At 37.9% G+C, this 27,319-nt stretch overlaps 2 protein-coding genes across 3 annotated transcripts in view; one reads left to right on the top strand and one right to left on the bottom strand.

Moving 5' to 3' along the window:
• Positions 1–2,621: 2,621 nt before the first annotated feature.
• LOC139948643 (CMP-N-acetylneuraminate-beta-galactosamide-alpha-2,3-sialyltransferase 1-like) lies at positions 2,622–15,983 on the bottom strand. 2 transcript variants are annotated; one of them, XM_071946854.1, is made up of 9 exons: positions 15,843–15,983; positions 15,680–15,764; positions 11,337–12,055; positions 10,349–10,520; positions 9,585–9,744; positions 8,450–8,558; positions 6,319–6,425; positions 5,210–5,322; positions 2,622–5,054 (listed from the first exon to the last, which is right to left on the bottom strand). In XM_071946854.1, exons 3-9 carry the CDS (start codon positions 11,793–11,795, stop codon positions 4,840–4,842), a joined length of 1,335 nt encoding a protein of 444 aa, XP_071802955.1. In that variant the 5' UTR covers positions 11,796–12,055; positions 15,680–15,764; positions 15,843–15,983; the 3' UTR covers positions 2,622–4,839. The 2 variants fall into 2 exon arrangements, with proteins under 2 accessions (XP_071802955.1, XP_071802954.1); XM_071946853.1 differs by lacking the exon at positions 15,680–15,764.
• An 81-nt stretch (positions 15,984–16,064) lies between these two features.
• The window catches only part of LOC139948642 (uncharacterized), a 33,281-nt gene continuing 22,026 nt past the window's right edge, over positions 16,065–27,319 (top strand). Inside the window, exons 1-6 of the mRNA XM_071946852.1 lie at positions 16,065–16,755; positions 18,401–18,454; positions 22,438–22,518; positions 23,238–23,326; positions 24,271–24,368; positions 26,133–26,275. Coding sequence (XP_071802953.1) covers positions 16,682–16,755; positions 18,401–18,454; positions 22,438–22,518; positions 23,238–23,326; positions 24,271–24,368; positions 26,133–26,275 — 539 coding nt within the window. The 5' untranslated portion in view covers positions 16,065–16,681. The remainder of the gene's footprint in view (positions 16,756–18,400; positions 18,455–22,437; positions 22,519–23,237; positions 23,327–24,270; positions 24,369–26,132; positions 26,276–27,319) is intronic.

Genomic DNA, 27,319 nt, shown 5'->3' with positions numbered 1-27,319 from the left:
CAATTCAATTCAATTCAATTCAATTCAATTCAATTCAATTCAATTCAATTCAATCAATTCAATCCAAACGTCTTTATTTATCCTTAAACGGCGGCAGTTACATAAGGAATGAATAAAGTTTGTTGTGCGTTCGTAGCTTCCCTGGGTCGACCCCGGTGTGTGGCGGTGTTTTTTTTCAAGGACGAACGTGGGCAAATAATTACCCACGTTCGTCCTGGGGAAAAAAAAATCGCCACACACCGGGGTCGACCCAGGGGAGCTAAACGAGCGCACCCTTTGAACCCTTGCGTGTCACTGCTATATATAAACCAAACGTCTATAACACTGGTCCCCTGTGATATTTGAATCTTTGCCTGGTATGAAAGGTTGTATTTAACACCACACGAGTCAGTTTCCGAATCAATGACAATTTGCCTAACGGACTCGAAGCTCCGAATTTCCCTCGCTTGTATTAGGAACACTGTTTTGTTTGTTCCGTAAACACAAACAACTGACGCATCTCTGATGTGTGCAGTGACATAATGAATTCCAGATCAAATAGCAATAACGGAATAGCCACAAGTTTTGTTTGCGTTGCATTCTGCTGCTACGCGATGTATAGTTTGCTTTTGCTGGGACTGAATAAATTAACTTTTTTATTTTATATAAATGTTTACTTCGTAAACAAGGAGCCAGCACCGATTTTCCTCACTGCAGTCATAAATTATTGGTTTGGCCTAAACTAAGGATGCAGGCTTTAATATTCCCTTTGAGTATTTTTTTTAACCCCAGATAACTGTAGATAGGCCCACAATACCATAACTAGACGGTGAAAATTCGTTTCAAAAACCTGGTTAATTTTTAGTTATAGGCCTATGCCGAAAACCTGAAGCAGTTTATGTACACGCAGAAAAATAATCTGCATGTTGAAATACACAATCTGTGAAACGTAACTGTCAGTAATTGTTCTCAGATTCAAGTTTGTTTCAATCCTGAAAATTTTGTTTCAAAATGTGGCAGAGTTTTTTTGAGGTATTGCCGAAAGTCCATGCAGAAGAAGAATCTGGAAGGCTGGAAAACACAATCTGAAACATGTTCACTGTCAGTAGAGCTTCTAAGATTCATTTTCTTCAAATTTGTTGTTGAAAAAAGTACCTCTCTCTGGCTTACTTCACAACTAGGATTGTTTTCAACACTATTGTTATATCAACTGCCCTCCGGTGTTTTTTACCAAAAGTAAGCTTGATGGTTTTCAACTTGTGGAGTAATTACCAAGAGCCCTGCCTTTTCGGCACACAAAAAAATAATAAAAGAAAAGAAATTAGGCCTAGGTCTCACAAACTGCTTCATAAACTATGGTATAAAATAAATGCAGATAACGCAGATATCAGATATTTTAAGATATATTTATTTTACAAAGCCTTTTCTGTCTCCCTGTTTTCTCATAAACCGTCAAGAAGTTAGTGACAAACACCCGTTCAGGAAAATAAAATTACTAAAATAGGCCTACTCGTTCTCGTTAATTAATTAACTCCATTAATAGGAAGTATAAAAATAAGAGTCATTTCTCGGATGATAACAAACACAACACACTATTCCGCGGCTACACTCTTTGGTTTTCAACTACTGTAACTTAAATATTGCCACTTGACACAGTAAAGACATATTCAAGTAACCTACTATATATGATATTATGCTTGATGTACAAAACATAGAAAAATAGAACTACAAATAATAATACACTCTTGTTTATAAAATATGCAAATATTCAGATAGGAAGTTTTTGTATCAAATGTATGTTTGTCCGTATTAAGTACATTTGCATTTCAACTTAAAGTATAACAGTGTAACTTGTAAAGTTTGAAAACGACAGCTAGATATATTTTTGCTGCATCATAGGGGTATTAGATGCTGGACACTCATTGGTAATTGTCAAATACCAGTATTCTCACTTGCTGTATCTCAACATATGCATAAAATAACAAACCTGTAAAAAGTTGAGCGCAATCGGTAGTCGAAGTTACGAGATAATAATGAAAGAAAAAACACTCCTGTCACACGCAGTGGTGCTTTCAGATGCTTGATTTCAAGACCTCAAATTCTAAATCTGAGGTCTCGAAATCAAATTCGTGGAAAATTATTTCTTTCTCGAAAACTACATCACTTCAGAGGGAGCCGTTTCTCACAATGCTTTTTACTATCAATCTCTCACCATTACTCTTAAAGGTTTTATGGCAATAATTATTTTGAGTAATTACCAATAGTGTCCACTGCCTTTAATATACAGCCCCAAAGCTCTAAGGCTTTTGAGGGAGAGTGTGTTAGGGTTTTTGCTTAAAGGAACACGTTGCCTTGGATTGGACGAGTTGGTCTTTGAAAAGCGTTTACATCCGTTCGTTACAAAATGCATATGGTTAGAAAGATGTTTTAAAAGTAGAATACAATGATCCACACACATTTGCCTCGAAATTGCGTGGTTTTCTTTTTACTTTGCAAACTAACACGGTCGGCCATTTATGGGAGTCAAAAATTTGACTCCCATAAATGGCCGACCGTGTTTGTCGACGAGGTAAAAGGAAAACCACGCAATTTCGAAAGATACTTGCGTGGATCATTATATTCTACTTTTAAAATATCTCTCTAATCACATGCATTCTATAACAAACGGTTACAAATGCTTTTCAAAGACCAACTCGACCGATCCAAGGCAACGTGTTCCTTTAACTTCATAATAACATGTGATTGTCATCATTTAAAAAAAAGGATGATAATAACCATGTATTTCAATTATCATCTAGGTTAGTTTGGTTGGTAAGCAGCTTTCCATCAGTTGATAATTAAAACGTTCAATAATACAAACCACAGTAATAATTACAAAAGTTCATAAAGGTTAGAAGTGTAAGACATAATGACAGATTATTTGATGATAATCTGTGAACATATTACGGTGTATAATAATTACACTTTTGGTTTAAAAAACACCTCAACTGCACAACTCTAGAAAAACTTTGGTGGTTGGGGTAAATGCATATGCCATTTTGAAATATGGTGGACACAGCACCAAGGCACTGTTTGGTTTAGGTTAATGTATCTGTAGTTAACACCCAAACCAAACAGTGCACCCATATAATGTCCAACATAAAAGGCTGTATACCCTTTTTATCCTTAAAGCCTACAAACAGTGACAAATGCTCTGTGGCAAAACCAAAAATATAACAGTAAAATTATTGCCGTAAGTGTTGGAAAACACAAATTGGTTCCTTACAGAAAATGTTACACTGAAAGAGTTCCGGGTATCAAAATATCCAACAGGAATACAATATTGCATGAATGTACAAACACTCAGTAGAAAAAGGTGAAACACAGTATACAAATCATGAATGTGACATTAAAGACACTGGACATTATCGGTAATTGTCAAAGACCAGTTTTCTCAGTAGCTGTATCTCAATGTATGCATAAAAAACAAACCTGTACAAATTTAAGTTCAATTAGTCGTCGGAGTTGCGAGATCATAATGATAGAAATAAACAACCTTTTCACACGAAGTTGTGTGCGTTTAGATAGTTGATTTCGAGACCTCAAATTCTAAATGTGAGGTCTCAAAATCAAATTCGTGGAAAATTACTTCTTTCTCGAAAACTAGGTCACTTCAGAGGGAGCCGTTTATCACAATGTTTTATACCATCGAACCTCTCCCCATTACTCGTCACCAATATGGTAATAATTATTTTAAGTAATTACCAATAGTGTCCACTGCCTTTAATATGTGTGAGGTTCGCGAAGGTTCTGAAAAGAACTGGTTGTAACAACTGGTTGTTGACATCTCACAAGTTCTGCTAAGAACCGCAATTACTTCCGTCAACCCTATGTTAATTTTTTTTTTGATGATTTACACGACAGGGGTGTTGAAACATAGGGCTGTCGGAATATAGAGAAAGAGTTCTGTGTATTTGCCTCCTCCTCGGTTCCCACTAAATTGTATGCCCACCATGCAAAGTTCCAAACCTTTCTTAATACAAAACAAGTGTTAAAATATTTTACCCGTACCACGTTTGTTCCGATCCATAAATAACTACGGCAGTTTTGTGTTTATTATACTGCCTGGTTCTAGTTAACCAGGCAGAGTAATAGTTAAACTATTCGTATACGCTAAGTAAATTATTCCACCATACTTGTTGTTTTACCGTGTTAAATTGCATTTGAACATATGCATTTTTAGAACAGTGGCCTTTTTTAAAGTTAACTTCATGAACTTCACTCGTTTTAACCAACCTAATTTATTTCCTTTTTCTATAAAGTAAATCTCATTTTCATTTATGTGTTGTGAGCCAGGTTGTCTAGAGCATCAAACTCAAGTTCTGATTGCCGAGTGTCCAGAGTGTGTTCGAATCCCGGTTTTGACACTTGTGTTCTTGGGTTAGACACTTTACTTATCACCCAGAAGTAAATGGGTACCTGCAAGGGTAGAGATTATTGAGGTATGATTTGAAGCGTGCACCCATTTGACTGTTGTTGCTGCATACTCCTCAGCAGTTGAGATTATTTCAGAATGACTAGTCCCTGTGAAAGGGGGTAGTAAAAGTGTAAGGCCTTTTGATACAATGCTTATTGCTTAAAAAGTATTTGTTAAATACTATTATTTAGTTTTTTTAATGGTGAACTTTTAAAGTAGTAGAAAAATCTGTAGAAAAATCTATAGCAAAAACAGGTTTAGTTTATGCACATTATTAGCTGACACAATTATGAATATTTACAATGCATGATTTTAAACTCATTTTTTTTTAAATATTAATATTGCGAAACTACAGAAGACAACTTATTCCAAGAATACTAAAGCTGAAAATGAAAACATTTTTTTCACAAATCCCTTTTGAATAACCTGATAATCCCTTCGTCATGTAACTTCAGCCAGAGCTCGCGTTCGTTGTCAACGTCGTGAAGCGCCGTCGATCGGTCGGTGTGCGTCATGAACTCCTTGTCGTAGTAGTGAAGGGTGAAGCGCGAGTCGTAGCCAAACCCGTAGATTGTGACCTCATCACAGAGATGCAGGGCTAAGAACACCACAATCGCACCTGTGTGGTCACCGAAGAAGGGAATAATTACAAAAATTACACAAAATAAAAATAATAACTTGACAATATTTTTCAACACCACTGAAAACCTGCCTAACATCCTTATTTATCCACCATGCAAAATTTCTCAAGGAGGTTGCCAAATGTACTCTTACCTGTAGTTGGGCGTTCAGACTTGCCATCTAGGTACTTCGTGAAGACGTACCGAAAGAAATCCGGATGGATAATCTTCAGCTTCTGGGAATCGATATCAGGTTTTCTCAAACGGCTGCCAGGGGAAAATCACAAAAAAACAAAAGTTAAGAGACTTCTTGTGCGTTAAAGAAAGTGGACTCTATTGGTATTTACTCAAAATAGTTATCAGCATAAAACCTTACTTGGTAACGAGTAAAAGGGAGCTTCTGATGGTATAAAACATTGTGAGAAACGGCTCCCTCTGTAGTGATGTTATTTTCCATGAATTTGATTTCAAACCCCAGATTTAGAATTTGAGGTCTTGAAATCAAGCATCTGAAAGCACACAACTTCGTGTGACAAGGGTGTTTTTTCTTTCACTATTATGTCGCAACTTCGACGACCGATTGAGCTCGAACTTTCACATGTTTGTTATTTTATGCATATGTTGAGACACACCAAGTGAGAAGACTGATCTTTGACAATTACCATTAGTGTCAACTGTCTTTAAACCAATGGAAATGTCATGGCTACATTTCATCGACCTGCTTAACAAAATTCTGCTAGGCACGGTTTAGAAGGAAACCAGTCACAAGTTGTTGTGAAATGGTATTTGGGCTGGTAAACAAAGTTTGTTTTCTTTCTTCCAGCTACAATGTACTTGTTGTGCTTATAGGCATTAGACACTATTGGTAATACTCAAAATAATTATTACCATAAAAATTACTTGTTAATGAGCATTGCGACCTGTTGATAGAATAAGAAGTAATCTCTAACTCAAATATTAAAAGACATCAGGCCTGAATTCTTTAATTAGGCATCTGATGAAAGCACACAAAATTGCGCAACAAGGGTGTTGTCTCTTTCATTATACTATCGCAACTTTGATGACCAATTAGGGCCAAATGTTCACAGGTTGTTATTTATGCATATGTTGGGATACACCAAGGGGAAATTCTGGTCTTTGACAATTTCCAATAAGTGGCCAGTGGCTTTAAGCAGCTCAATGGAATTTGGCCCTGGTAAATCTAACAAAACCTCAGTAACAAAAACTTGTTTTCTTTCTTCAGAAATTGAAACTTTGACTTACTAGCGTCTACCTCTGCTCCTGTAAGTTGGTGGGTTCTTATCGTTGAAGATGTTGATGACGTAGTCCATGTCATAAGTCTTAAACATTGAGAAGAAGTAAGTCGCATCCTACAAAGAAAACAATTTTTTTATTGTGATTAAAATTAGAAATAAGCTGCCCCCTTGAGAAAAAAAACCCAAAACAAACACTGTGGTTAAAGCCAGTGTTGTAGCTAGGACATTTTTAGTGGTGGGCGCAGCTGATTTTAAACTTGGTCAGGAATTGCGAGCAGTGCGCACGTACTTTGTTTTAAGGATAGTTTTCAGGGCTAAATATTAACATTCCAATCGTGCCAAATGCACATTATGTAAGATTCAAGAATCACAATTTTTAAGTATAATGACAATTGTTATTACAAAAAAAATTGTAAATGTGTTAATACAAAATAATTCTGATGCATTTGTTGTGGACAGACTGTTTTTGAAATAGTTTCTATTGTTTGCTTGTTGTAATCCCGCCGCGATGAAGTTGAAGTTGAACTTTGAAGGTGGAGTAACTGTCTCGATAGTCTCAGGTACAGTTTCATTCTCAGCACTAACTGAAGCTGTACGAGATACTTTTATATCATCTTCCAATCTTTTCCCATTTTCCAAAAAAGTCGTCCAGCTTACCGTACGTTGCGAGGCCATCTAAAAATTTACACAGAGCGCGCTGTCACACGTGTGGACGAAGTGAACGTGTTTACATGCCTACATCCGGGACACGCGAACTCGCACACTAGACTTTACACAGCCCTTGTACTGTTGTTGTGTGGCGATACTGTTTGTGTGTACATGGAATGCGTGAAATCCCCGCGAAAACCTCACGACTAGACTTGTAGTGCACTCTAGGGTCTACCACAGCGCGCGCTGGTGTACACCACATGTACTTACATACATCGTGTACATGTGCACGGTACCAGCACTGCTGTCAGCCTGTATAGACGGTACGCCTTCTACACTGTACTATAGTTCGTTCAATAAAAACGTCAGGGCACATTTCACGAAGAAAACTTCACAAGATGGCAAGAGGCGCAAGTTACGTGGGAAAACACGTTTGAGATTTTTATTGCTCGTAATTCTGGCTCAAAAAAATTACAAACTGCATTTGAAATGACAAAACACAAAAAAACATGACATTTTAGTCTTGCAATGTAATCAATATCAGTAGAACTTTTACTTTTTTATTAATTTTGGGGGAAATTTTGTGGTGGGCGGCAGTCTATTTTTCAGCTGAAGTGCCGGGCGGAAATTGTCAGTGCTGGGCGGGCCCGCCCACCGCCGCCCACCGTGGCTACAACGCTGGTTAAAGCCATTGGACACTTTTGGAACAGAAACAAAAATGAAAAGTTCACAGATTTACAAATAACTTACAGGGTTTACAAAAGTTAATGGTGAAAGACTTCTCTAGAAATATTATTCTATGAAATACTTTACTTTTTGAGAAAACATTAAAACAATATCAATTCTCGATATTGAGACTTACGGATTTGTTTTAAACACATGTCATGACATGGTGAAACGTGCGGAAACAAGGGTGGGTTTTCCCTTTATTTTCTCCTGATGACTGATTGAGCCTAAATTTTCACAGGTTTGTTATTTTACATGTACATATAAGTTATGATACATGAAGTGTGGGCCTTGGACAATACTGTTTACCGAAAGTGTCCAATGGCTTTAAGGGTCAAAACACTCAAAATATTAACGAACAAAACAGAAGCACTACAGCTGTTGATAGTATAAACTATTTTGAAAAAATGATTTGGAAAATTTTCACCCAAAATAAATTTTAATCCTTGACATAATGTACCACCCTAAATTGTTTACAAGGTGATGCTGCCAATCAAACCAGGAACACCGAGGCGAACCCCTTCTTTTCAAGATAAGTGCACTGGGTTCTATTATGAGCATTATGTACACAGCATACGGGACCAACGGCTTTACCCCCCATCCGAAGGGCGCAGCAATAATGGTTAAGTGTCTTGCTTAAGGACACAAGTGTCACCACTGGGACTGGAACCCGAACTCTGCTGATGGGAAACACCAGAGCTTGAGTCTGGTGCTTTTATCTGCTAGGCCATAAAGATGGTTTGCTTGTTGTGACTAACAATTACCTTATCCTCAACCTCAGGGATGTGCATCGACTCTGGGAAGAAGGTGTAAAAGCTGGTCTTGTGCCCAACGTCATCTCCAAAGTCTCCCGATGACTTTGCATGATTTAACCTGGTCAATCAGAAAGAGGTGAGACTTAATGCTTGTGTGAATGGGGCGTACAAACATTCTTTGTTTCGGAAGGAAACTCATACTGCCAATTTCCCAGAAACTTGCAAAGTTTTTTTAAATTTCTTTTATAAATATTAGTTTTAAGGGAAGGTGTACATTTGATAATCACTCTTAAAATAATAGCAAACAAAAACAACAATATGGTTAGAAGTACTGGGCCCATATTTCATGGCTCTGCTTACCGCCGAATTCTGCGCTTACGATCACGATTCCCCGCTTACTCGCAAGCGCCAAATTTCTGCCCTAGCCTTGTAAGCGTAGAATGCCTAGTAACTTGGAGTACGCATGCGCAGACGCCAAAATTTGCCGCTTACCTGAGAAATAGGTATGCCGTAAGCAAAGAATTCCCTGCTTCCGTAAGCGCCGATTCTTGGCTTACGGTAAGCAGAGCCATGAAATTGGGCCCAGGAGCCTTGTATAGTATAAAGCATTTAAAAAATCATTTCACCTCGAGCAACTGCTGTTATGGAAAAAGATACAATCAAAGATAGATCCCCCAAAGTTTAAATCTGAGAAATGTTACTGTCAGATACATTTCTCAGCATGTTCCAATATAATACGGATTAGTCTTCCTAAATGACATAACCACTCTAGATTTTTTGGCAATATCTCAAAAACACTACCACCTTTTGAAATAAAATTTTTACAGGTTAGTTTGATTGTGTGTAATCCAAAGGTATCCCTTATTTTTATGCCCCCCCCCCCCCAATCACCATTATTCCAGCTCCGCCATGAAGGGGAGTTTAGTAGAAGCCCGGCCTGGGCCCAATTTCTTAAAGTTGTTATGGAGATAATACTGCTTAGCAAATTTCGAAGCTAAGCCCAAAATGGGTAGGGCATCAGTAAAAACAATGTAAACTAAATGGACTTCTGTGCTTAGCAAGTGCTTGTGCTTACAGGCTTTATGAGATTTGGCCCTACCCTGTATAGTGGCTCCCATCAAAATTTTTACATTTTCGTTCTTACCTAAAAACGAAATCATGATTGTCGATTTCAGGACCAGCTTTTGATCCATTCAAGATTCCCCCACAGCCAATCACAGCGCAGGTGGTGCATTTCTTCCTGTTCTTACTCGTTGTGAGCGGGTTGTCGTTGAAAAGAGAATGCTTGGTAATAGCTCTCAGTTCTGTTGTGAAGGAAAACAAAACCAGTTTTGGTAAAAGTAAGCTTATGTAATGTTTTAAGAGAGATAACACGTCATTCAAATAAAGCTGGATTTGAAACTTTTAAGGGTGGGAGTATAATTAAGTGAGGTTTGGGGTAGCTCCATGAGTTGATCTCATTTGAGTAGTGTTGGTTCTGAAAAGAACTGGTGGTTTACAGCTCAACGTTTCCATCAGTATGCTCTGATCGTCTTCAGAAGAGTTGACAATAATTGCAATAGTGATTTGTAATGTGACATCACAGTTTGCTCAGCAAATAAGATTGATAGACAGTTTTCAATCGTAGCACTTTGTGAGATTGTCACCAGGACTCAGAGTTAAACCCACTCCCTACTGATCAGAAACACCATGGCCCAATTTTCTGCTTAAGTACAAACAGTAGCTATGCACAACAAAATTGTCCTTACCAAAATAAGGTTACCAGACAAACTGGTACACTTTGTGACTGGTAACCTGCTCCTTTCTGCTTAGCAAAAAATTCTTGAGCATCATTGTCGCTTAAGCAGCTCTGTGAAATTGGGCCTTGAGTTTGAGTCTGATCGGCCACGGCCACGACTCACCACTTACTTGTTTTGTTTGCATTGTTGAATCCGAATGGCAGCCTGTAGTGTAACAGTCTGTAGTAGTTACGGTATGACAAGATGTCAGCTTTCTCTAGGAAGATCTTTACGTTCGATTGAAAGCGATCACGGAACCATCTGGAGTATCTCGTCAGGGACGTCACAGTCTTGGGACACTTCTGGAAGGGTTGAATGACAAAACAAAAAAATAGGATTTTGTTTGTTTGTTAAAGACTCTATAGGCACCTTTGGTAAAAGACCAGTCTTCTCACTTGATGTATCTCAACAGCTGCACAAAATAACACACCTCTGTGCAAATTTTAACTCAATTGGTCGTTGAAGTTGCAAGATAATAACAGACGAAAAAACACCCTTGTCACACGAAGTTGTGTGCTTTCAGATGCTTGATTTTTGGGACCTCAAAATCAAATTCACATATTGTAGTGGAAAATTACTTCTTTCTCAAAAACTACGTTACTTCAGAGGGAGACGCTTTTCCACTGTTTTATCCATTGCTTGTCACCAAGTAAGTTTTTATGCTAACAATTATTTTGAGTAATTACCAATAGCGTCCAGTGCCTTTGAGGAAAGAAAACAAAGTTTACTCCTGATGCATTTTTAAGGGACATCAAAACAATGCAAGAGGGGCAAGGACGCAATTGCCTCTGTTGAAGACACTGCACACCTTTGGTAATTGTCAAAGACCCGTCTTCTCACTTGGTGTATCTCAACATACGTACATAAAAATAAAAAAACTGTGGTCTGGAAATTTGGACTCCATTGGTCGACAAAGCTGCGAGATAACAATGGAAGAAAAAACACCCTTGTCGCACAAGTTGTGTGCTTTCAGATGCCTTGTATTCGAGACCTCAGCTGAGGTTTCTTATTCAGTTCAAAATGTGGATTTTTTCCCCAAATGCGGGCCCTGAACAGTTGTGTAAAGATTCATTTATTTTCTGTGGATACAAGGTTTTTGTTATGACAGGATAATTTACCGATGGTCTGTAATGGCTGTCCCTCATGAATGGCAAGTCCTCCAAAGTGGCATTCCGTGGCGGTAATTCAGGCTTCAGTGCACTCAAAGACTGCTCCGTCTCAAACACATCAACAGCAACAACAGGAAAAGGCGGCTTTCTGAGTTCTTCCAATTTGTCTCCCCATTGTTTAAAATTCGAATGTCCTTTAAAATTCCAGTTTAAATTTGAATATTTGGTATCATTATGAAGAAAGATCTTCTCAAGATCTCGGTGCGCTATTTTTGAAACCTTTCCCTTTGGCGTGATTGCATACAAATTGTTGAGGTCCATTTTACGGTTTAGCACCAGGCGGTTTGGGTCCCTTGTCGGCTTGTTGTAGAGGAACAAGTCAATGAACGTCAGAAAGAGGTAGACGCAGACAGCTATGAGGAAGCCGACTTTGAGGGATTGGCACTTAAACAATCTAGTCACTGCCATCGTGGAACAAAATGCAATCCAAATAAAAGTCCCACAGTACTGTTTAACAATCTGTTGAGCAACAGTCAGCAGGTTATCAGTCAGACACTGTGTTATCACTGTCACTTTGGCCGGTAACTTGTATCATCTAAGCAGATTTGCTCAGCAGATTTGGAAGGCAAGCTGCTTCATACAGGAGGCTTAAAGTGTGTCAGATCAACCCCTTACTTCCGAGTTCCATCTTGAGGAAAGTAAACATCGGTTTTACAACGTCCTGAAATCTGTAAGCCAATGAACAAAAGGAAACCAAATTTATAAATTAATTTTACTTTAACTTAAAGAAGACTGCAAATGGAAATAAAGACACACCAAGAATTTCCAGTACAACAAAGGCAAAGCTTTAGTTGCCTGTGGAAAGAAAAACTCTTCAAAATAATAAACAAAACTGTGCATTTTGTGAGGTCCTAGCCTCCCTTTCTTTGGCTCTCAGTCTCATTAGAAAATACAATTTTTTATTTTGTTTTTTGTTTTCGATATTGATATTTTCAATATTGATAGAGTTGTCGTGTATATAAAAGTTTCCTAAGCTCATCCCATCATCATCATCTGATATTTATTTATTATTTTAACTGTTTTGTGTTTTGTACAAACAATTAAGCACCACTGGTGCAGCAAAGACTAGAAGATTGATTTGTTATGCCGGTGGTGGAGGGGGGGGGGTAAACTTGATCTTGTTGATATTGATGATGTAGTTACAATGATTTTTTAATTGGCATATCAATATGGGGCGCCGTTTGTCCATTAATTGTTTGACCCTTTTAAGGCTTGTTTTTACCATGGTTTACAGCAACTAGATGTAAACCATAGAAACTGTTGGCAAATCCTGTTATGGTTTACATACCAGTAAAGTATTTGTATTTGTTTATGGTTTACAAACCATGAACATACAAAAAACATTTACAAATCGTGGTTCATAAACCAAGAAAATTTACGCATCTTAAAATCATGTTTTATAAACCATAAAAAATAAAGCATCAAATTCATGGTTTACAAATCATGGTTTACAAACCATGAAAATTGAGACATCTAAAAACATGGTTTACAAACCATGAAAATTTAAGATAAAAATCGTGGTTTACAAATCATGGTTTATAAACCATAACAAATGAACCATAAAATCATGTTTGGGACAATGGTTTATAAACCATGAAAATCGAGCCTTCTTAAAAAACATGGTTTATAAACCATGAAAATTGAGACTTCTTAAAAAACATGGTTTATAAACCATGAAAATTTACACATCTCAAAAACGTTGTTTGTAAACCATAAAAAAAGTGCACTTACAAATCATGGTTTACAAACCATAAAAAATGTGCACTACAGAAATCATGGTTTATAAACCATAAAAACGTGCACTCAAAAATCATGGTTTATTAACCATAAAAACGTGCACTCACAAATCATGGTTTACAAACCATAAAAAATGTGCACTCAAAAATCATGGTTTATAAACCATAAAAACGTGCACTCACAAATCATGGTTTACAAACCATAAAAAATGTGCACTCAGAAATCATGGTTTATAAACCATAAAAACGTGCACTCACAAATCATGGTTTATAAACCATGAAAACGTGCACTCAGAAATCATGGTTTACAAACCATAAAAACGTGCACTCACAAATCATGGTTTACAAACCATAAAAAAAACTCCACTCACAAATCATGGTTTACAAACCATAAAAGCGTGCACTCACAAATCATGGCTTACAAACCATAAAAAATGTGCTCTCAGAAATCATGGTTTACAAACCATAAAAACGTGCACTCACAAATCATGGTTTACAAACCATAAAAAAACTTCCACTCACAAATCATGGTTTACAAACCATTAAAAAAATGTGCACTCACACAAATCATGGTTTACAAACCATAAAAAAGTTGCGTACACAAATCATGGTTTACAAACCATAAAATTCTATTCGTGTGCGCACATATTCACGATTTGGTTCACGAGATTGCATACGTGTGCGCACATATTTGCGATTTGTTTCACGACATTGCATTCGTGTGCGCACATTATTGCGAATTGTTTCACGACATTGCATACGTATGCGCACACGTTTACGATATGCGATGTCCCTTCAGGGCCACCATAATTATTGCATCAGCATTACACACACGGTGCATTGATCACAGCATTGACACACACGGTGAATTGCTATTGCTGGCTTGCACGTGGCATGGGGGGAAATGGGGGTGAAATGGGAACCGATCAGAGTTGGGAAGGAGGTTTTAGAGACGATCGTAATAGAATTTTATGGTTTGTAAACCATGATTTGTGTACGCAACTTTTTTTATGGTTTGTAAACCATGATTTGTGTGAGTGCACATTTTTATGGTTTATAAACCATGATTTGTGAGTGCACGTTTTTATGGTTTATAAACCATGATTTGTGAGTGCACATTTTTTATGGTTTGTAAACCATGATTTGTATGAGTGCACATTTTTTTAATGGTTTGTAAACCATGATTTGTGAGTGCACGTTTTCATGGTTTATAAACCATGGTTTGTGAGTGGAGTTTTTTATGGTTTGTAAACCATGATTTGTGAGTGCACATTTTTTTAATGGTTTGTAAACCATGATTTGTGAGTGCACGTTTTCATGGTTTATAAACCATGGTTTGTGAGTGGAGTTTTTTTATGGTTTGTAAACCATGATTTGTGAGTGCACGTTTTTATGGTTTGTAAACCATGATTTGTGAGTGCACGTTTTTATGGTTTATAAACCATGATTTGTGAGTGCACATTTTTTATGGTTTGTAAACCATGATTTGTGAGTGCACGTTTTCATGGTTTATAAACCATGGTTTGTGAGTGGAGTTTTTTTATGGTTTGTAAACCATGATTTGTGAGTGCACGTTTTCATGGTTTATAAACCATGGTTTGTGAGTGGAGTTTTTTTATGGTTTGTAAACCATGATTTGTGAGTGCACGTTTTTATGGTTTGTAAACCATGATTTCTGTAGTGCACATTTTTTATGGTTTGTAAACCATGATTTGTGAGTGCACATTTTTATGGTTTGTAAACCATGATTTGTAAGTGCACTTTTTTTATGGTTTACAAACAACGTTTTTGAGATGTGCAAATTTTCATGGTTTATAAACCATGTTTTTTAAGAAGTCTCAATTTTCATGGTTTATAAACCATGTTTTTTAAGAAGTCTCGATTTTCATGGTTTATAAACCATTGTCACAAACCATGATTTTATGGTTCATTTGTTATGGTTTATAAACCATGATTTGTAAACCACGATTTTTATCTTAAATTTTCATGGTTTACAAACCATGTTTTTAGATGTCTCAATTTTCTTGGTTTGTAAACCATGATTTCTAAACCATGAATTTGATGCTTCATTTTTTATGGTTTATAAACCATGTTTTTAAGATGCGTAAATTTTCTTGGTTTATGAACCATGATTTGTAAATGTTTTTTGTATGTTCATGGTTTGTAAACCATAAACTTAGACACAACAAATACTTTACTGGTATGTAAACCATAACACTAACAGGATGTGGCAACAGTTTTTATGGTTTACATCTAATTGCTGTAAACCATGGTAAAAACATGCCTTAAAATTGTCAAACAATTAATGGACAAACGGCGCCCCATATATCAACCAATACAAATCATGAACTTTAATTTTTTTAAAGGAACATTCAGCATTAATTAATCCCTCTCTATGAATATGATTATGAAGCTACCCCACCCCATCCTACTACTACTCCTAGAACTATTTCGGTTTCGTCTGGCTATCGTCTAGCAGGCCGAAACCGAAATAGTTCTAGGAGTAACCCCATCCTACTCAAACTATGCTTTATTTAGATTACCTTTTTGTATTACCTTTATTTACGCGATATAACTCCCCCCTCCTACCGTCCCGGCCGGCCCCCTAAACAACGCACTCTGTCAACTCAAACTCACGTGCCTAGAAAACAGAAAACACTCTTCAAAACCATGGACGGAGGTGTTCCAACCTCATGACCTGTGTTGATTGCTTACTTACATTCCAATTGGTCCTCAGCGATCATAGAGCAATGATAAAGACAATATTGTAGAAGTAAGCCACAAAATCGTCTTACCATTTCAATCTTCTGACATTGATGGAACTTGTTTACTTAAGTTGCTTGATCTTTGTGCAAGTTGTTCGTCGAGGGCGCTAGCCTACTTGTTGAAAAATAAAACTTGTTACTAAGCAAGTGTATTCAATTTTACTAGCAGGTTTTTCCTCCTCAGATCTATTTTGCAAGAGCACAAAAACACGGGCCTCAGCGCCCTCAGTAAATGGTTGACAAAATTATGATTTATTGAAAGCCATCAAAATAAAGAGTCAGCTTACATTAAACAGTTTTGCTAAAATCGTGCCAGAAAATAAAATAAAAAACAAATCCCGAAAAATGACACTTTTAAAGAACGCAAACAACACTTAGTTTTTGTTGCATAACACTTATCTGGTTCCCTTTTCAAAGCAGCAAACGTCATCATGATAATGTATGATATTTTTTGTAGATGGTACCAGTCAACCCCGTTCTGCGGGAAAAATAAAAAAATATCAAATTCTCTTACGCGGGAGATTTTGCTGAAAAGTAAAATCTAACCCAGTTTAAACAATCTTTCTTGAAAATCAACATATCTCGAGGTTTGTAATGTAGTTTGAAATATGAAGGTGAATATCGAAACGGTGTGACATTGGCATCAAACTAATTAAACTAGAGAAAGGCAAACGCTCTTCGACGCCGTGTAGATCTATCTCATTCTCTGCAGCTAGAGCTGTGCAGAAGGGTCGGAACAGTAGCTGCTCGTTCAGTCGCTGCATATCGAGCGTTGAGCAGAACTTGATCAGCCATGGCGGCAGCTAACTTGAGGAGAGTGAATGCAACAGTTGGACAGATGCAGAAGAACTTGGAATGTTCGATATGGTTGGTATACTAAATAGAAAATAATGATATTAGTATAGTACGTGTTCTGCTTGCTTGTTTGTATTTTTTTGTAACATACTACAAATACAAATACAATGATTAATCATTATTTAATGAACAGTCAATGAATGAATGATTAATTAATCATTATATTTTTATTGTCATTAATGACAATTAAACTTGGAATTGCATGATGAGCCATGCATGACTGAGTCATGACCCATGGACCAAATATGAAAATAAAAATGATGACTCCTTTGTGTTTTTTATTATTTTATTACTTTTCTTTGATTCCAATTTTGTATTGTGTACAAGTAGAAATAATGAATGTACTTCTACTTGAGTGTTGAGGTACTACTAGTTCATTCACTTTTCAGTTGACTCACACTCAGTCTCGTCTCACTCTCAGTCTCAGTGACTCAGATGGTCAGTGACTCGAGAGAGTCAGTGTCGCAACACGATTCAATCAAAGAAGTAAACGCCAACGGTTTACATAAACTTATCACTACTTAAGTTATATATGAATTAAAATAAGTATGGACATACAATTTACAACAAAATATTAACAACAAAAAGATCCAGTTACTTGGGCGCTGTACTCTCTTTTTTTTCTCGAATTTTGTCATACACGTATCAGTCACCACTCACTACTGTTCTTATAATCTAAGCCTGAGTAGTGAGTACGATACCAGTAGGTACTCCTTTTTTCAAAATTTGTCGTAAAACGCCCCATTTAGAAAAGATGATTTTTAACAAACGGGAAGAAGGAAAGTATAGATTAGTAACCCAAACTAAAACGTAGACCCACTCTTTTTTATGAATAATTTCTTTGGTTTGTACTATACTAAAACACACCATATATATTTCGTAGTTAACGATGGGAATCAACAATTTGCTATGATTTTCACAACACCAAGCCACAAGAAATGTCCCAAAATGATAATAAAGATCAAAGGTAAAAGCCTGAAAAGCCTTGTTTTGCTGGGTTCTCTGTCAAAGATGAAACATCACATATTTATTGCACTAACGATCGTTTTTCTGTGTTTCAATTTAATGAATTTTAAGTCCACACACGCAATAAAAATCATCACAAGCTTAGCCTTTGAACTCTCATGAGTTCAAGTGTTAGATTTGCCTTTGCAGCGTTGATGCATTAAAGGCAATGGACACTATTGGTAATTGTCAAAGACTAGCCTGCAAAGTTAGTGTTTCTCAACATATGCATGAAATAACGATCCTGTGAAAATTTGAGCTCAATCGGTCATCGAAGTTGCGAGATAATAAAAAAAAATAATAACCCTTGTCACACGAAAATGTGTGCGTTTAGATAGTTGATTTCGAGACCTCAAGTTCTAAATCTGAGGTCTCGAAACAAATTCGTGTAAAATTACTTCTTTCTCGAAAACTATGACACTTCAGAGGGAGCCGTTTCTCACAATGTTTTATACCATCAACCTCTCCCCATTACTCATCACCAAGAAACGTTTTATGCCAATAATTATTTTGAGTAATTACCAATAGTGTCCACTGCCTTTAAATAGGGGAATGGACCGCTACTACTTCAACTTGCAGGGCGACAAATAGTTTATATATCATTCTAATCCACAGTGAATGATATTGATTTGACTTTGTTCTTCTCTTGTAGCCTTGATTTGTTGCAGGATCCAGTCTCCACAAAGTGTGACCATCAATTTTGCAAGTGAGTTCAAGGCATTTCATTAATGTTGCACAAACTTGTATGCTTTGCGTTTGAAAGGGCAAGGGCACCAAGGCATTTTCTCCTTGAAGTTGTAAATTTTGCATTTCAAGGGCACCAAGGCAAAGACCAGGGCATCGAGGCAATCACCTTAGTTGCCTCCGTGACGTCTAGAAGAAGTGAAGTAGAAAAAGGTTGGAATTGAGTAATGTCATTACTCCCTTTTTTGATGACGGCCCCAACTGGTTTTTACCCATGTCAAGTGTAGTTACAACAGTCCCAAGGCAATGACCAGGGCATCGAGGCAATCACCTTCGTTGCCTCTGTGAAGTTTATAAGAAGTGAAGTAGAACAAGGTTTGGATTGAGTAACATCGTTGCTCTCTAAATTGATGGCGGTCCCAACTACATGTACTTTTACCCATGCCAAGTGTAGTCCCAACTTAAAATGGACTTAAAGTCACCTGGAAATAAAAAAAATTTTCTTTCAAACATAAGAGTATATGCTTACGAACAATAAAACAAATTTTTTAGTAATTGTTTGTCACGATTTATATGTTTAAAAAAAATATATAACGTTGTTTGGGGGGCTGACTCCGCCTACCTCTTTTGTGACGTAAATCTTTGCCTGCAATGCGTATAGTAAACACACGTGCAAAGTACATGTACGTCCAATTTGTGAGTTGTTACATTTCAAAAAGTGTTTTTCTGCATTCAGCAGCAATACACCTGGATGGCATTGCCGGAAAACAAAAAAATTTGAAACGTACAAACTCACGACTTGGTCCGTACGTGTACTTTGCAATTGTGTTTACTCTACGCATTACAGGCAAAGTCTGCCTCGATTGACGTCACGAACAGCGCCCTCTCGGGTCGGGGTCTACTCTTAATTTTGTAAATAACATAAGAACTGATTTTTTAAAACCTTAGTTAACTGTTTATTCACATTCCACTCATCAAAACACATATATTAGTGACAAAAGCTTTATTTTGAAAAAATACCACTTCCAGGTGACTTTAATGGAACACGTTGCCTTGGATCGGTCGAGTTGGTCTTTGAAAAGCGTTTGTAACCATTTGTTATAAAATCGTATAATTAGATAGATATTTTAAAAGTAGAATACAATGATGCACACAAATTTGCCTTGAAATTGCAGGGTTTTCCTTTTACTTTGTGAACTAACATGGTCTGCCATTTATGGGAATCAAAAATTTGACTCGCATAAATGGCTGACCGCGTAGTCGACGAGGTAAAAGGAAACCCACTCAATTTTGAGTGATATTCGTGTGGATCATTATTGTTATCCTTCTTTTAAAATATCTCTCTAATCGATGCATTTTATAACAAACGTTTACAAACGCTTTTCAAAGACCAACTCGGCCGATCCAAGGCAACGTGTTCCTTTAAGTTTTGAATGGCCACATTATTGATTGGACAGATTCTCAATTTCGCCGAGCTGTTTTAAGTTGTGGATAGGTTTAGTGCATCAAATTCAAATTCTGCTGGCTGAGTCATCAGGGTGTGGTTCGAGTCCTGGTCACAGCTGTGTCCTTGAGCAAGCCACTTAAGACGTAAATGGGTACCTGTGAGGGCAGAGATGGTTCTTGTCAATTATTTAGCACAGTGCACTACCGTATTTTCCTGCGGATAAGACGCTCGGCGGACAAGGCGCAGGACGCTAAAATGACAAAAAAAAATTCAAACGTCAGCAGACAAGGCGCACCGCCGCACAAGGCGCACGTTTAACCGCAAACAAAAGAACACCTGGCGCCGCCCGTTGTCGGTACATTGACACAAAGACGTAATTTGTTGCCTTTGAGAACCTACGTATACCGACCTTTATCCAATCAGCCAACGCTGTATATTGTAAATAACATAAAGTTCGGCCCAATCAGCGGGCAGAAACCATGGTCCACGCACTGTCTGAAGTTAATTTTATTTGCAACATGAACACAATGCCTCCCTGGACACATCCATCCGACGTCCCCACAAACTACGAGGATCCTTGCTGATACAGGTACATTGCAACGACAGACGGACGTAGCGTGTGGGTGTAGTAATGTATCTTCCGGCCGGGATGTCGCTGCATGCACATTAATATGCACATGTACACAGTGGATTGCGCTGCTCAATCTCGAGATTGCACAACAGATGTTGGCGACCATGTGGGCACCGTATTGAACGATGTTCGCCGACGGGTTGCGCTAAGCCGTCGCATTTGCGCTGCCTGGAAATGCGCCAAAATTCCCACGTGACTGTGCGGATCCCAAGCATGCCCAGACATAGCCTGAACGTATGCAGTCAAATTCCATTGCGGACTTGAGAGCAGTGACTATTGGGCATCTATATCACTGCACGTTCATTGTATCCAAAGGGAATCACTGGATCTAGCGGCAGGGACCTTCCGGATAAAGACAGGGGCGCAGTCTAGCCCAGACAAGTCGAGTCTTGTCTCAATGCGTTTATTGCTGGTTCACGTATTTTTTACCAATAGAGGGCGTTTAAACAAAGTTCCAAAACGCCTTCTAGCGTTCAATGTTTCTTGTATTTATTGTCACACTCACAGTAACAACGACTATAGGCGTGATATCTGCTTTTGTGTTGCGTGATTAAATTTACAGACCTCGGAACGGTTGCGTTTTGGGGCTAATTTTCTGTGTCGTTTTGAGAGATTTTCGAGTCTGAACTTGGACATCGTTGATTTTACAGGCAAGTTTCATGCAAGGGCAACCATGATTTTAACAACTGTTCCTACCCGAAGTTTTGAAGCAATACAATAAAATAAACCCTCAAAGTTTACCACACAATAGCGGTTGGGTGCATGACGTTTGTATGAAGTTATTGACTATCAATCGTTTTCGGAACGAATACCCGGCCACACAGAAAACGTTTGTACACTGCCGACGTCTGTTGGACCGAAAGCTAGACGCATTGCGGCATTAATGGAATGAAAGCACGGTCATGGGGAATAAACACGTTGCAGCGTTGTTGGAATAATTGGACCGTCTGGGGGATTGCGGCATTGTTCGAACGAAAATACGGTCACAGTGTCTGAATAGCCTTGTTCGACCGCATTATTGAGTAAGGATTCTTCACACAAAGATCGTTGATTTGAACTGGACATGAAGGTATTTTTTATTTCACGCAGTGATCTTAAAAAAAAATCAATCGTCAGCAGACAAGGCGCACCGAAAGATAAGACGCATCGATGTTTTTGGGGTCTAAAAAGTCAGATAAGACGCGTCTTATCCGCAGGAAAATACGGTACATACTTGAAAGCGCAGACTGTATACTCCCCAGGGAGCTGAGATGGTGAAAGGAATAATAAAGTGCAGTTCCATAGAATGACCATTCAATGGTCATTTCTCCGGAATGGTGCTGTGTATCTTGATCTTGATATGATGATTGATCGGCTCCTTACTAGGAACAACACTCAATGAGGTTAGGTCAGGAGGGAGGAAGTCCTAGTACGTCCACCCCCTCTGTGTGTAAGAGTCAATATTATTATTATTAAATGTGGAAGTGTCGTGGCCGAGCGGTTAAGATCACAGAATTCAAACTCTGGTGTTTTTGATCAGCAGAGTGTGGGTTCGAGTCACAAGCCGTGACACTTTTGTCCTTAAGCAAGACACTTAACCATTGCTTCGTCCTTCGGATGGGACGTAAAGGCGTTGGTCTCATGTGTTGTGTAACGCATGTAAAAGAACCCAGTACATTTATCGAAAAGAGAAGGGGTTCGCCCCGGTGTTCCTGGCAGTGGCTGCTGTATGCGCCTTGTAAACCATTATAAGGTGGTAACTAATTGGGTCTCAAAATTCATCACTGCAATAACTATCTTTCTGAAAGTTTGTATATACTCAGCGCCTTGAGTACCTTGTTTGGTAGATACGTGCGCTATATAAGACTTCGTTATTATTATTATTATTATTAAATAGTGTTGTATGCAAAGAATAATCTGAATCTTCTTGGTGATTTTGTTGATATAGCTTTTGCATATTGGCCTTGTTGGACTCGCGCCGTAAGACACCTGCCGCCTGCCCACTCTGCAAAGAACCTGTCACTAAAAGGTAATGTACTTGTAAGGTCGTGTCCCAATTAGCGGCTACAGCTAGATTTCCGGGTCACCATGCGTTGAGGTATAGGACGTCCTTTAGCAATAGCAACACCTTTAGCAATAGCTGTAACCATATCCACCAATTCAATTTCGGCCTTAGACTATTCCACTGTTACACGCATTACATTGACCCATTATCCCATCAGTCTGGTTTTCCTTAACTCTACCCTTTCTAAAGTAATTGGACACTTTCAGTAAACAGTATTGTTCAAGGCCAACCCTTCGTGTATCACAACTTATATATAAAATAACAAACCTGTGAAAAGTTAGGCTCGATTGGTCATCTGAGTCCGGAGAAAATAACGGGAAAACCCACTCTTGTTTCTCCGTGTCATGACGTGTGTTTAAAATAAATCCTTAATTCTCGATATCGAGAATTGATATTTTTTTAATATTTTCTCAAAAAGTAAAGTATTTTAAGGAATAGTATTTCAAGAGAAATCTTTCACCATTACCTTCTGTAAATCCTGTAAGTTATTTGTAAATCTGTGAACTTTAAAAAAAAATTCTGTTCCGAAAGTGGCCAATGGCTTTTATTACAAACAAATAAGATGAGCACAAATATCGTTGGGGTGGGTTTTTGTAATACTTGTTTTTCATGATATTTTCCTCTGCCTTCCCAAGATCACCAAAGATTGATTAATCGTTTTTTGTGTTCTCTCATTTTGGTAGGAGTCTTACAAGTAATGATCGTCTGAACGAGATTGTCAAAGCTGTAAGAGGAGTCGTCCAAGCTGTAGAGGAAGACACCGGTTTGAGATGTGAGTTGTATATAAACACTTGAGTGATTTTCTATGTGTAGGGTTCTTCTTCACTCAATACATATCCAACAAGGCATGTGATTTCTTCCTGATTTTAGGAGTTTTAAAAATCTACTTGAGCCTTCATATTTTCCTGCAAGAAGTAAATCAGTCACTGAAGAAAGAGATAGATAGAGTCCATATTGTGGCCAAACCTGTGGTTTTGTTTATGTGGTGATACTCAGTCTAAGAACCCCTTGAATACTTGTTAATATTGAGCGCTTAGAGACTTTCTTTTGGAGGTGTTAGGCGCTATAGAAATGCGGTTGTTATTATTATTATTATTAATATCTGGGAGTTTTTGAATCTAGAATAAGTGGGAAGCTGAGCCTACAAACTATTTATCGGGAGTTTTCATGTTCGTCAGATATTAGTCTTATCCCTACCAACACCAAACAGAAACTCAATACCCAAACTGTTGAACTCTGACAATGGTGGTATACCTGATCCCATGTAAAGCATGATCAGTTTACTAGTGCAGTCCTCAGTCCAACACCATACAGAAACTCAACACCCAACTGTTGGAGTCTGATTATGGTGGTATGCCTGATCCGATATACAGCATAATCAATGTGCTACTGCAGTGCTCATTGCAGCACCATTTAGTAACTCAACACCCAAACTGTTAAGGCTTAGTCACACAGCAGCAATAACGATAACGATAAAGACGCATGGAGAACGCATTCTATTGGTTAAATTGCTCTGCACAAAATATGCCCACGCTAATTCAACCAATTGAGGGCGTGTATTGATAATGTTTTATGTTCTTGTTATCGTTATCAAGGCCCGTGTGATATGCCTGATCCCAGGTTGAGCATAATCAGCAATTTTCACATGTTTTCTTTTTTAATTGCACATTTCATTTTTCACTTACACTAAGACTTGTTTTTTGGATATCTCTGCAGGCACTCCACCCAAGGGTCCCAGGGTGCTATCACAACAGAGCCAGACACCCTCAAACAACAAACCTAAGGAGACAACTTCATACAAGAGAACAATGAAGGTGTGTTTCATTGCATTATTACATGATATATATATATCAAAGTCTTATGTGCACGTATCTACCTAACAAGGTACAATGTACTCAAGGCGCTTAGCAAACAAACTTTCAGAAAGATAGGTTATTGACGTGATGAACTCTGAGACCCAATTATTTAGCACCTTGTAAGGGTTTACAAGGTTTTACGGCACATTCAGCAGCCTCTGCAAGGAACACCGGGGCGAACCCACTTCTCTTTTAGATAAAAGTGCACTGGGTTCTTTTACATGTATTACAGAACACATGGGACCAACGGCTTTATGTCCCATCCGAAGGGTGAAGCAATTGTTAAGTGTTTTGCTTTAAAAGGACACAAGTGTCACGGCTGGGTATAATAACTTCCATGCTTGCCTTTGCTGATTCATTCATTTCAAGACATCTATTTCTATTCTAAAAGAGAATCATCGTAACAATGATAAAGAACAGTAAGAGGGGAAGTGGAAATGGGCCTCATTACCCAGTGTTCTCCAACTATAAAAATTAAAGGTTGGTGCTGGGGGTGGGGCTAATTCGTAGGTTACGTACAATGCGAAGCCCTCACGGCGTGGGGTCCGGGGCCCGCTAAAAGGGCCCGGGAAAAATGTTGATCCTAGATGCTCTGTGGTGCATTCTAAGGTGAGTCCTGGCCACTTTCCTTAGACTTTTTTGAGGGTATACTTGGTCAGTTTTTAAGAACATAAGTACAATAGGGCCTAATTGTTTTCTGAACACAAACTTGGAAAGAAACCAATATTTTGTTTGTGTAACACTGTTACCCCATAGCCACAAAACCAAAGCTTGTGGGAGGTATGCCCTCATGTAGATAAAAAGTTATGAGATTTTGAAATAATAAACTTTGATTTTCCATAATTCAAGATTGGATGACGTCATCATGATGTCACTTCACTGGTTTCTCTTCAAGTACCTATGTGTGACATTTCAAGTTTATTTGAGCTTAGGAAGTGTGTCTTTGTTAGAGGACAATCGCCGGCAAGAAGAAGAAAAAGAAGTTAAAACAAAAAACAAACAAAAAGAAGAGGTGTTCCGGGCTTATGCCTCAACACCTACATTGTGTAGCTAAATTTTATAAACCTGTTTGCAAATGTATTGCACACACCACCTTGTAGGTGTTTAATTACATAGCCCACAGCTTCTCTCGTCCCTGGTCTTGGCCTTGGTGCCCCTTCAAAACATTCCCATCACTTTTAAGATTCTTCCAATGGAGATGCCCGTTGCAAAATGCAAATGCTCTCACCCTCTAAAAGATAGAATTCCAGGCCCGCTGTTCCCACAAGATTTAAATAACTTTACCCTTTTAGTGCCCAGGTCATACATGGGTACAATCTATTGTATGTATCCCAAAGCGTCATTATCATTACCGTCAATGTATGATCTATTTCATGTACTCGAAAAGTGTCATCAATTGAACATGTAAGGTCCGGTTTGGATCGAAAGCTAAGGCCATACTCATTTTACCCATAATATATATGTTATAACGAAAAAAGCGTTATCGCTTTAACAAGAAATACTAATGACTTTGAAATGTACCAAGGCAACACAAATCAGGAATACACATTTTGTTTGGTGTAAAAAGACTGATCTTTATTGTTTCTGTGCAGTTTTCGAAAAAAAAAACACAAAGCTGGGCATTTTTAAGTTAAAAAAACACAAACAAAATTGGGGCACTGAAAGAGTTAATTAGTCACAACAGTATTTATGTTTCATTTGTTGTCTTATAAAAATCCTCAGAATAAACAGACAAGAAACCAAGGCAACCTCCGCCAAGCAAAGTCTAAGACAGCAGATTCTGTGACGATCTACGTGGACAGCGATGACACTGACGTCTCTGAGGCAAGCAGCCCAGGCATTGCACTGATTACTGATTTCAACAGGTAACGCTTAATAAACTCTTCATTCAATACTTTTGGGCTCTATCATGGTTCAGATACACCAGGGCCCAGTTTCATAGAGCTGCTAAGCACAACAATTTACTTAGCATGAAGTTTTTGCCTAGATAAAAACAGGATTACCAACCAGCTTTTCAGGTGATTTTCAGGATAAGCAACCAACAGCTGAATACCAGCTACAAACAATATGCAAAAAAGGGAAATTTGGTTGGTAATCCTGTTTTGTCAAGGAAGAAAATTGTTATTCAGCATAGGGTATAACTGGAACGAGGTTGAGATTAGACCCCAACATAGAAATAGAAGCAAATTTTTGTGCTTAGCAGGTCTGTGAAATTGGGACAAGGAGCCAATTTTATAGAGCTGATTAAGCTAAAAATTCTGCTATTAAATTGAGCGGGCTACCAGTTACAGTTTGTACATTTCAAAATGTATTTTAGCTGGTTACCTTATTCTGGTAAGCATACTTTTGTTGTGCTTAGCTACTTTTTATGCTTACGCAGCTCAATGAAAGTTGGCCCTGGGTGGTGATCTGAATTTAAGTTTTTGAGAAAACTTGATAAAGTTGGGTTTTAAATTTGGCCCTATTGTTGAGGCCTGGTGGTTTTAGTGTTGGGCCGTAAATTCACAATGGGATAATGGTCGTGTATTTTTGTAATATCTTTCTGGACAAAATATTGACTCTGAATTTGATAATATTTTTTCAATTCTCTTTCAAGTGTATTGAAGTACACTTACACATGACACTAATGAAATACGCCTTCTATGAGTGCTCGTTCAACTCGTTTTGATTCTGGTCTTGTAAAATAAATTTTGGTCCAGTAACAACTTTAAACTACAAGCCCTGCAGTCTTGTTGATTCCCCCCCCCCCCCCCCCCAAAAAAAAAAGAAGAAATTTGAGCCCTGTGCATATAGGGTCATAGATTTGTTTTTATAGCTGTGTATTAAATGATAGCCAGAAAAAAAGAAAATATGTAACGTTAAATATTTTTAATAAAACCTACAGAATATTCTGATTATGAACTTGGGAG

This window comes from Asterias amurensis, chromosome 16 (genome assembly GCF_032118995.1).
Source record: "Asterias amurensis chromosome 16, ASM3211899v1".
In the NCBI taxonomy this organism is placed as follows: domain Eukaryota; kingdom Metazoa; phylum Echinodermata; class Asteroidea; order Forcipulatida; family Asteriidae; genus Asterias; species Asterias amurensis.
Note: the sequence above shows the minus strand (reverse complement) of the source record. Positions and strands in the feature narration are given on the sequence as shown.

Coding starts and splice junctions, on each gene's coding strand:
- LOC139948643 (XM_071946854.1), bottom strand. CDS start 11,795: ATGGCAGTGACTAGATTGTTTAAGTGCCAATCCCTCAAAGTCGGCTTC. Junction 10,521..11,336: donor ACAGCCATTACAGACCATCG/GTAAATTATCCT, acceptor CAACCCTTCCAG/AAGTGTCCCAAGACTGTGAC. Junction 5,055..5,209: donor GTCTGAACGCCCAACTACAG/GTAAGAGTACAT, acceptor GTGACCACACAG/GTGCGATTGTGGTGTTCTTA.